Source organism: Brassica napus, chromosome A2, assembly GCF_020379485.1.
Source record: "Brassica napus cultivar Da-Ae chromosome A2, Da-Ae, whole genome shotgun sequence".
Classification (NCBI taxonomy): Eukaryota; Viridiplantae; Streptophyta; class Magnoliopsida; order Brassicales; family Brassicaceae; genus Brassica; species Brassica napus.
This window is the reverse complement of record NC_063435.1, coordinates 21,339,902-21,349,618: the sequence shown is the minus strand read 5'-3', so window position 1 is coordinate 21,349,618 and position 9,717 is coordinate 21,339,902. Positions and strand designations below refer to the sequence as shown.

Genomic DNA, 9,717 nt, shown 5'->3' with positions numbered 1-9,717 from the left:
TTTTATGTGGATACCATATCTACCACCACCTTCTCCTCCTCATGTCTTCCACCTCATATTCACATTAACCACCACAACATCCACCAACACGGCATCCACCACAACTTCCTCCTCCTCACATCTTCCACTTTCGTATCCACATCCACCACAACAGCATCCACATCCACGGCATCCACCACCACATCCTCCTCCTCACGTCTTCCACCTCCGTATCAACATCCACCACCATAGCATCCACCATCACGACATCCATAATCACCACCAGCTCTTCATCCTCACGTGTTCCACCTCTGTATCCACATCCACCACAACGGCATCCACCACCACCTCCTCCTCTCGGGTGAATCAATTAGTTTATCTGCCGGGTGAATTAATAAGTTTATCTGTCGAAAGAGGAGAGGGATCACTAAGTTCAAGGAGCGGGGTCTAACCTTCCATTTGTAGTTTTTCCAGACCTTTGATGTCGAGAGACGGTCTCTGAGAAGATGATAACGCGAAACACGAAACACGAATCCGACGGTGAAACATAAAAAATAGTAGCATTTTGGGAAGTTAGATTTGGGGCCAATTTCAGATTATGAAATCTGGATCTACAAGATGTCGCCGTAGAAAGTAATTAGGGTTCATCGGGTTTTGTAAAAAGGGGAAAAATAAGGTGAGATTGGAGAGAGGTATGTTCAACGGGTTTTGTAAAAAGTTTAAAAATAAGGAGAGAGAATCGGTTGGGTTGAGTTATCTAGTTAACTAAATGTTGGATTGAGTCATCTAGTTAACTAAAGGTTGGGGTTATATTAGTTAATCTAGCAAAAGAAAGTGTGTTGTAGCACAATGTGTCCCTGAGTGAAATTAGAAACACAAAATGTGTCTCTGAAGGTAAAAATTTCCAAAATCATTCATCATTCATCATTATTATGAAACAAGATAAGTTTTTCTGTGGACACAATTCAGTAGTCGAACAGACTTCTGTGGACACAATTTATGTGGACATGAAAATGTTACAAAATTTTATGTGGATACCATATCTACCACCATCTTCTCCTCCTCATGTCTTCCACCTCATATTCACATTAACCACCACAACATCCACCAACACGGCATCCACCACAACTTCCTCCTCCTCACATCTTCCACTTTCGTATCCACATCCACCACAACAGCATCCACATCCACGGCATCCACCACCACATCCTCCTCCTCACGTCTTCCACCTCCGTATCAACATCCACCACCATAGCATCCACCATCACGGCATCCATAATCACCACCAGCTCTTCATCCTCACGTGTTCCACCTCTGTATCCACATCCACCACAACGGCATCCACCACCACCTCCTCCTCTCGGGTGAATCAATTAGTTTATCTGCCGGGTGAATTAATAAGTTTATCTGTCGAAAGAGGAGAGGGATCACTAAGTTCAAGGAGCGGGGTCTAACCTTCCATTTGTAGTTTTTCCAGACCTTTGATGTCGAGAGACGGTCTCTGAGAAGATGATAACGCGAAACACGAAACACGAATCCGACTGCGATGAAACATAAAAAATAGTAGCGTTTTGGGAAGTTAGATTTGGGGCCAATTTCAGATTATGAAATTTGGATCTACAAGATGTCGCCGTAGAAAGTAATTAGGGTTCATCGGATTTTGTAAAAAGGGGACAAATAAGGTGAGATTGGAGAGGGGTATGTTCAACGGGTTTTGTAAAAAGTTTAAAAATAAGGAGAGAGAATCGGTTGGGTTGAGTTATCTAGTTAACTAAAGGTTGGGTTGAGTCATCTAGTTAACTAAAGGTTGGGGTTATATTAGTAAATCTAGCAAAAGAAAGTGTGTTGTAGCACAATGTGTCCCTGAGTGAAATTAGAAACACAAAATGTGTCTCTGAAGGTAAAAATTGCAATTTCTAAACCAATTTTACTACACCAAATTTTATTTATATTTTCATATATATATATATATATAACTAAATTTAATAAACTAAATCTAACCCAATTATTCACATATACATATATATATGTGGGAAATACCCTAAGATAGCACTAAAAAAATTTCTGTCACAAATATAGATTCTATGGATCGAAATGACCAAAATGTTTCATTAAACAGGTAATATATACTTATACCCCTAAGGTTAACTAATCAAAGCCATAGGGTTTAGAGTTAAAGGGTGGAGATTTGAGATTGAGATTTAAAATTTTATAAAATAAAAAATAATTATTAAAAATTTGAAAATAATTTTTTTAAAAATAGTTTCAAAAATTATTTTCGAATTACAAAAAAAAAATTGAAAAAAATAAATTAATAAATTTGAAAAAAAATTCAACATTTTTTTTTTGTAAAAAAGTTCGAATTTGCAAACATATAATCTAAAACTATATTTTTTATATCTAAGGTATTATGGTCATTTTACCTATTAAATGAAACATTTTGGTTATTTTCCTCCTTATAGTCTATTTTTGTAACCAAAACTTGAAAATGGTCTACTTAGGAGAATTGTATATATATATATATATATATTTGTTAACACCCAACTTTTCATAGATATAAAACTATTATATCTTGATATTTTCATAAGCCAAATTTAATCATAAATTTTGCCAAATCATAAGATCAAGTTTTCCACCAAAACTTTAAATTGGATTTTTTTTCCATCAAAATGCTAATTCTCATTTTTCCACAGGAACAACAAAATCATGTTTTTCCGCCAAAGCTGCAAAGTCGTGTTTTTTCTGTCAAAACCGTAAAATTGAGTTTTCCGCCAAAACCGCAAAGTCGTGTTTTCCCACCAAAACCGTAAAATCAAGTTTTTCCGCCAAAACGCAAAGTTATGTTTTCCCGCCAAAGCCGTAAAATAAAATTTTCCGCCAAAACGACAAAGTCGTGTTTTCCCGCCAAAACCGTAAAATTGAATTCTCCGCTAAAACCATAAAAATCGAATTTCCCGCCAAAACCGCAAGATTGAGTTTTTCTGCCAAAATTGAAAATTGAGTTTTCTCGCCAAAACTGCAAAATCGTGTTTTCTCGTGTAACCTGTAAAATTGAAATTACTGCCAAAACCGTGAACTCAAGTTTTTTTGCCAAAATCGTAATATTGAGTTTTCCGCCAAAACCATAAAATCGAGTTTCCCGCCAAAACCGCAAAATTGAGTTTTCCCGCCAAAATCGTAAAATTGAGTTTTTTCGCGAAAACTACAAAATCGTGTTTTCTCGTGAAAACCGTAAAATTGAATTTACTGCCAAAATCATAAAATTGAGTTTTCCCGCCAAAACCATAAAATTGAGTTTTCCCGCCAAAACCGCAAAATTGAATTTTCCTGCCAAAATCGCAAAATCGTTTTTTTCCGCCAAAACCGCAAAATCATGTTTTCCCGCCAAACTACAATATTGTATTTTTCCGGCCAAAACCGTAATACTATGTTTTCTTGCTAAAACCGTAAAATTGAGTTTACCCACCAAAACTACATAATTAAATTTTCTCGCCAAAATCACAAAATCATGTTTTCTCACCAAAACCGCAATATTGTATTTTCTTGTTAAAACCGTAATACTGTGTTTTCTCGCCAAAACCATAAAATTGTATTTCCGCTAAAACAGAAAATCTTGTTTTCCCGCAAAAACGTTAAAAGTAGTTTTCTCACTAAAATCATAAAATTTTCTTCTCTGCTAAAATAAAAAATGGTTTTTAACACCAAAACCATAAATTGTATTTATCAAAAGTCTAAGTATTCTCTTTGTTTTCAGCCCCAAAGTAATATTTTTACTTAGTAACCATTTAAGCTATATAATTAGTGTTCATGGGTTAACCATTAAAACCATTAATTCATTAACTTAAATGAGTTATGGATTGATCCAATCCATTTGACAAATGGATTGGTTAAAACCATAACCCATATAAGCTTAAAACCATTTGGATATGGTTTGGTTTGGGTTGGTTTACTCATTTTGTTACTGATATTTATGGCTGAAGAGGGAAAAAACAAAACCAAAATAAATAAATAACCATTACATAGACAACATTAGTATTTTTTCACAAACATAAGCACTTGAAACAAACAAAAAACAACAATATTTTTATCCCAAATGAAAAACAAAAAATTGGAAAAACACAAACCAAACAACTTAAAACCAAATGCAACAACTTTAAGTACAAAGGCAAAAACAAATAAGTTTCCAAGTTTTCCTTGGAAAAAATTTTAAGCAAACATAACACAACAGTTATGAATAAACTGTGGGAGCTCAGCACCAACACACCAATATTTTATTTCTTCCCAGTGCTGCTCTTCCACGTCTGGAGAAGGACGGCATGAGTGAACTACTGTCTTCCTATGCCAAGAGTGAGAAGTTCCAATCACCAGAAGTCTGTCTCCCATCGATTTAAACGCAATCCCCCAACCGAAGGCAGCGTTTGCGCTCACAGGAACAACACCAAGTTTCTTCCAAATATTAGTGTTTATATCATATACCCGAAGCTCGTTCAAAGATGTTTCTAACATGTATAGATTGTCATCAACCACAGCAATAAGGGGCGGAGATTGGGAATGCGCAATGACTGTCATGTCTTTTAGCATGTCAGGTATCAACTCCCAAGAATTGGTCGTCTCATCATAACTTTCTCCACAAGTGAGGTGTTTATCATTATCATCTCGGCCACCAAGGACGTAAAATTTTCCACGCAAGAAACATCCTGAGCTGAACTTCCTTGCTTTATGCATTCCATTAATCATAGTCCACCTTTTTGTATCAGCATTATACTTTTCTACAGTTTGCACAACAACAGGGTTCCCATTTTCATCCATTTTAATGCCTCCTGCAAAAAATGCGGTTTTACCATGGCTTGCAGAACCGTACATGGCCCTCGGTGTGATCATTGAAGGAACTTTGAACCACTTATGATTCTCCAGCTCATAGCGAAACACCACAATTCCATCTATTTCTCTCCCTATGACAATTAGTTGAGTACCCACACTAACAGTTTCCTTATCGCTGTGGAAAAAGCAATAGTCAGAAGAAGGAACTTTAGGAAGTCTCCGAAAGGTTTTAAAATCCTTATCAAACATTTCCCAATTAGATAGAGCCCCTGAATGCAAAATCACATAGGGTTTCACAAGTCCCTTTTCTTGTCTCACCCTGAAAATTTCACAGCTCTTTAATAACTGCAAGAATTTCTTGTTAAGAAACTGCAGTTTCCAGTACTCAAAGCATGGTAGACGAGCAATGATCTCGACCTCAAGCTCGTACAAAAGCTTATGATCAACGTAACAAGCATTATGAGTTTTTAAACCTGCAAGATTCTGAAATTCTTTTGCAATTTCTCCTTTTTCTTCCTCGTCGGAATCAGAAATAGGTTGCACATTCAAGTCAGGTATGTGAGGTTTAATGCCAACCATTGAAATCTTCCTTGGTTCAGATTGGCTCAAGCTTGCTCCAACTTTAGGAGCCTGATCTTCTCTTAGCATTAGCACATCTCGATTTATTTTAGCCATCTCTTTTGACATCAATTCCTGTAAATTTCAAAATAATACTATGAATAACAACATTCAATTCCAAGAATCTAACATAATTTTTTTTACTACATATAATTACAAACAATTTTAAGTATTTGAACTTCCAAATTTTATTTAAAGAAACAATAATGAGATTCTGTTATATGAACTGGGAAATCAAAGAGATTCAAAAATTGCATTAAGTAATATAAACTCAAAAATTGCAAGCAAATAATTAATTAATGCTTCTATATAATTTATTGTTTTGAAAATTTAATATTTCAAGAGATTAAGAAAAATATTTCCTTAGTCTATACAATAATGTGAGCCACTAGAAAAATGTAATTTAAATTTATGCAACACGACGGAAATGGACAAGCACTGTTCTAAAACATATAATTACAGGCCTTTTAAGATTATAATTTTTCTATTTAAAGAACTTTCAAAATATCAAATTGGGAATATGTATTATTTCTTATAAGTAAATCAATATAATTTTAAAACTAAGCATATTATGACAAAGATTAATATATTTTGTGATAGTGATGCAATATAAAAATCTGATATGTAATAATATCACTAGTGATTAGATTTATCATAAAATTTGCATGTGTACCTTAAGAACTGATAGAAATTCTTTATTGAATGCTCTCTTGAATCCCAGTTATATTTAGTTAGTTGAAAAGATGCATAAAAAATCTTGACTAAGTTACTCAGATATATATAGCATATGCGTTTTGAATTTTAGCTCTACCATATTATAATGTTTTGTTTAATTTTCTTACCATATTAATACAATATCCTTATTCAACCTTCTACCATAAATACAAGTAATAAATTATCTGGAAATTTTGACTAAACTTTTATGAGTTTATTTAAATCTTTACCATACACGATAAGACTACTAATTAGTGATTTTTTGCAGTTTTGACTAACTTTTTGTTAATTGTTTGAGAATATTTATTAGGTTTTCAAAGAAATTTTTTGAATACTTTTTGGCTTTCCATTAAATTAATTATTTTATTTCATTGCAATTTTTTTTTTAAATGTATGCATTATTAAAGAACAATAAATAACAAAGTTGATATTTGCGAAATACAATAGTTCCATTTTAAAATAAAAGATTACTTTCCATCTATAATGGAAGTCCATTTTGTATATTTTCTTTGATCAAAGTCTATTTGTGTATATAACACATTAAATTTATAAATCAAAAGTCGAGTATTAATTTAATACCCTATGATTAACCTGATTCGAACCAAACTATATTTGGTTACTCTGAGAATATAAAGAAATGAATTTATGTTACAATGCAACATATATTTATTGTTTCTCCGATACCTTTTAAGTACCTTACAATGTTCACTTCTCAGAAGAAAATTTGATGCTCCTATATCTTCAGAGAGTTTTTTAAATCGGCTTCAAGGAAATAAAATATTACGAACTCAAATCATTGATCTTGGATAAACGATAAGGAGTTTTGAAATTGGGATGATCTAATAAATAGTTACAGATATCAAGCCGCTAATATCGAACTGACATGTAATAATATTAAGAAATAACAACCTTATCCTTATTATTATTTGTAGATAAATAAGCACATATTTATAAATGTTGCTCTTTTTTTTTAACATTGGGTAACACATTACATCATCATATAATCTCTAAATCTATTACATATGATGATCAACTACCTGCAACATATGTGATATTGATGAACAGCTTGACGAATAATGATTCCACGATAAAGCTCTCCCCGAAACACTTGAAACCACAGACGGTTCTGCATGTACGACATCCTCAATAGACAAGCTTTCACCGCAACAGGCGACCACAGCGAACGGCTCTGCTTACAGTACTCTGGAGCCTCTGAAAGCTTCACATCCTATAATCTGCAAAAAAATTGCATAGTCTGGGATTCAAAACCCCAGACCTGGGTGTAGAAGCCTTTAAACCTTAACCAATAGGCTAGGGTGCTTCCACATAAATGTTGCTCTTTTATTACTAACTATTTACAATTCCATTATTTTCTGCACCTCTGTGAAAATAATAAATATTAGGTTCACAGAAAATACGATAAAATAATATATTAAAATTACCAAAACTAAATTAGTTTATTCTTTGTTTTAGTAAAATCTTATAGAAAATCCATTATGTAACCATATAAAATAAAATAGAGATTTTTAAAATAAAATAGATACAACCATAGTTTATGGTTAAAAGCCAAATGACCTTAAAAACTCTAGTTATCCGAACTAAAATAAATAAATTAAGATACTATTTTAATGTGTTATAACTTTTACAAACCTAAAATTTCGGAAAATAAACTGAAACCAGATAGCAATTTTAACTGAACATATGACATAATTTCCCGCCAAAGCCGTAAAATCAAAATTTCCCACCAAAACGGCAAAGTCGTGTTTTCCCGCCAAAATCGTGAAATCGAGTTTTCCCACCAAAACCGTATAATTGATTATCCCGCCAAAACCATAAAATCGAGTTTCCCGCCAAAACCGCAAGATTGAGTTTTTCTACCATAATCAAAAAATTGAGTTTTCTCGCCAAAACTGCAAAATCGTGGTTTCTCGTGAAAACCGTAAAATTGAAACTACTACAAAAACCATAAAATCGAGTTTTTCCGCCAAAACCGTAGTTTTTCCGCAAAAACTGCAAAATCGTGTTTTCTCATGAAAACCGTAAAATTGAATGTACTGCCAAAATCGTAAATTGAGTTTTCCCGCCAAAACCACAAAATTGAGTTTTCTCGCCAAAACCGCAAAATTAAGTTTTCCCGCCAAAACCGCAAAATTAAAATTTCCTGGCAAATTTGAAAAATTGTTTTTCCCGTCAAAACTGCAATATTGTATTTTTCGGCCAAAACCGTAATACTATGTTTTCTTGGCAAAACCATAAAACTTACTTTTCCCACCAAAACTGCAAAATTGAACTTTCTCGCCAAAACCGCAAAATCATGTTTTTCCACCAAAACCGCGATATTGTATTTTCCGGCCAAAACCGTAATACTGTGTTTTCTTTCCAGAACCATATAATTGGATTTCCACTAAAACAGAAAATCTTGTTTTCCCGCAAAAATGTTAAAAGTAGTTTTCGCACTAAAATCACAAAATTATCTTATCTGAAAAAATAATAAAATTGTTTTTAACACCAAAACCATATAATTGTATTTATCAAAAGTCTAAGTATTCTTTTTGTTTTCAGCTCCAAAGTAATATTTTTACTTAGTAACCATTTAAGCTATAAAATTATTGCTCATGGGTTAACCATTAAAACCATTAAATCATTAACTTAAATGAGTTATGGATTGACCCAATCCATTTGTCAAATGGATTGGTTAAAACCATAACCCATATAGGCTTAAAACCATTTGGATTTGGTTTGTTTGGGTTAGCCATTTTGACACCCCTAGTTGTAGCACTGGTTTGATCGATTTTTATTTGATAGTACTATAGTAGTATTTTCGGACCTTAAAAGCAATTCAATTTACCTGCATATGTTACAATTTAGATCAGATATACGTATTTGATTGTCCTCATCTACATCAATCTACCCATATACAGTAAAAACTCTATAAATTGATAATATTGAGACTATAATAATTTATTAATTTATAGAATAATTAATTAAAAGAAAATTTCCATTTTTACAAATAGTTTTTATTTAAAAGAAGGAAAGAATATTTTATTTAATAATATTTTATATTAATTAAAACTTTATATATTTGAATTTCATCTATTTTATGAAATTATTTAACACATTTTATGTATGTTGAATATATATGGAAGTATACAAATGAGTTTTTATATGTAATTCGATAAAACAACACCAAATTTTTGAAATAAAAATAAAAATTAGAGATACAATTCATTTTGAAGATTAATAAATGATAATATGCTTTATTTATGTATATATAAAAGAACAATTTGAGTAGTAAATATCAACTAAGTTAGTAATTTGCAAAGATGGAAGAAACGTTGTTCCAACGGTTGGTCCATGTCAAGAGCTTGCAAAATGACCAGCGTGCCCTTATTCCTTAGTTATTTACTGAAGAAGTGTAATAGTTTTGTAATGATGACATGCATGCAATTATGACTTATATATACAAACAACGTAAGTATTTGTGTAGCATACACATGTCTAAAAATAGTCAGCAAATACTGATCAATACGACAGCATTAGTTGACGATTTGTTTTGGAGATTTGATCATTACATATACAAATATA

At 32.5% G+C, this 9,717-nt stretch overlaps 1 protein-coding gene across 1 annotated transcript; it reads right to left on the bottom strand.

Annotated features, from left to right (window-relative positions):
- Window positions 1–3,324: 3,324 nt before the first annotated feature.
- LOC125588623 (F-box/kelch-repeat protein At3g27150-like) lies at window positions 3,325–8,605 on the bottom strand. Its single transcript, XM_048760163.1, has one exon. It carries the CDS (start codon window positions 5,485–5,487, stop codon window positions 4,186–4,188), a length of 1,302 nt encoding a protein of 433 aa, XP_048616120.1. The 5' UTR covers window positions 5,488–8,605; the 3' UTR covers window positions 3,325–4,185.
- Between the last annotated feature and the right edge of the window lie 1,112 nt (window positions 8,606–9,717).

Bases quoted from the DNA above. Each gene is read 5' to 3' on its own strand.
- LOC125588623 (XM_048760163.1), bottom strand. From the start codon at position 5,487: ATGTCAAAAGAGATGGCTAAAATAAATCGAGATGTGCTAATGCTAAGA.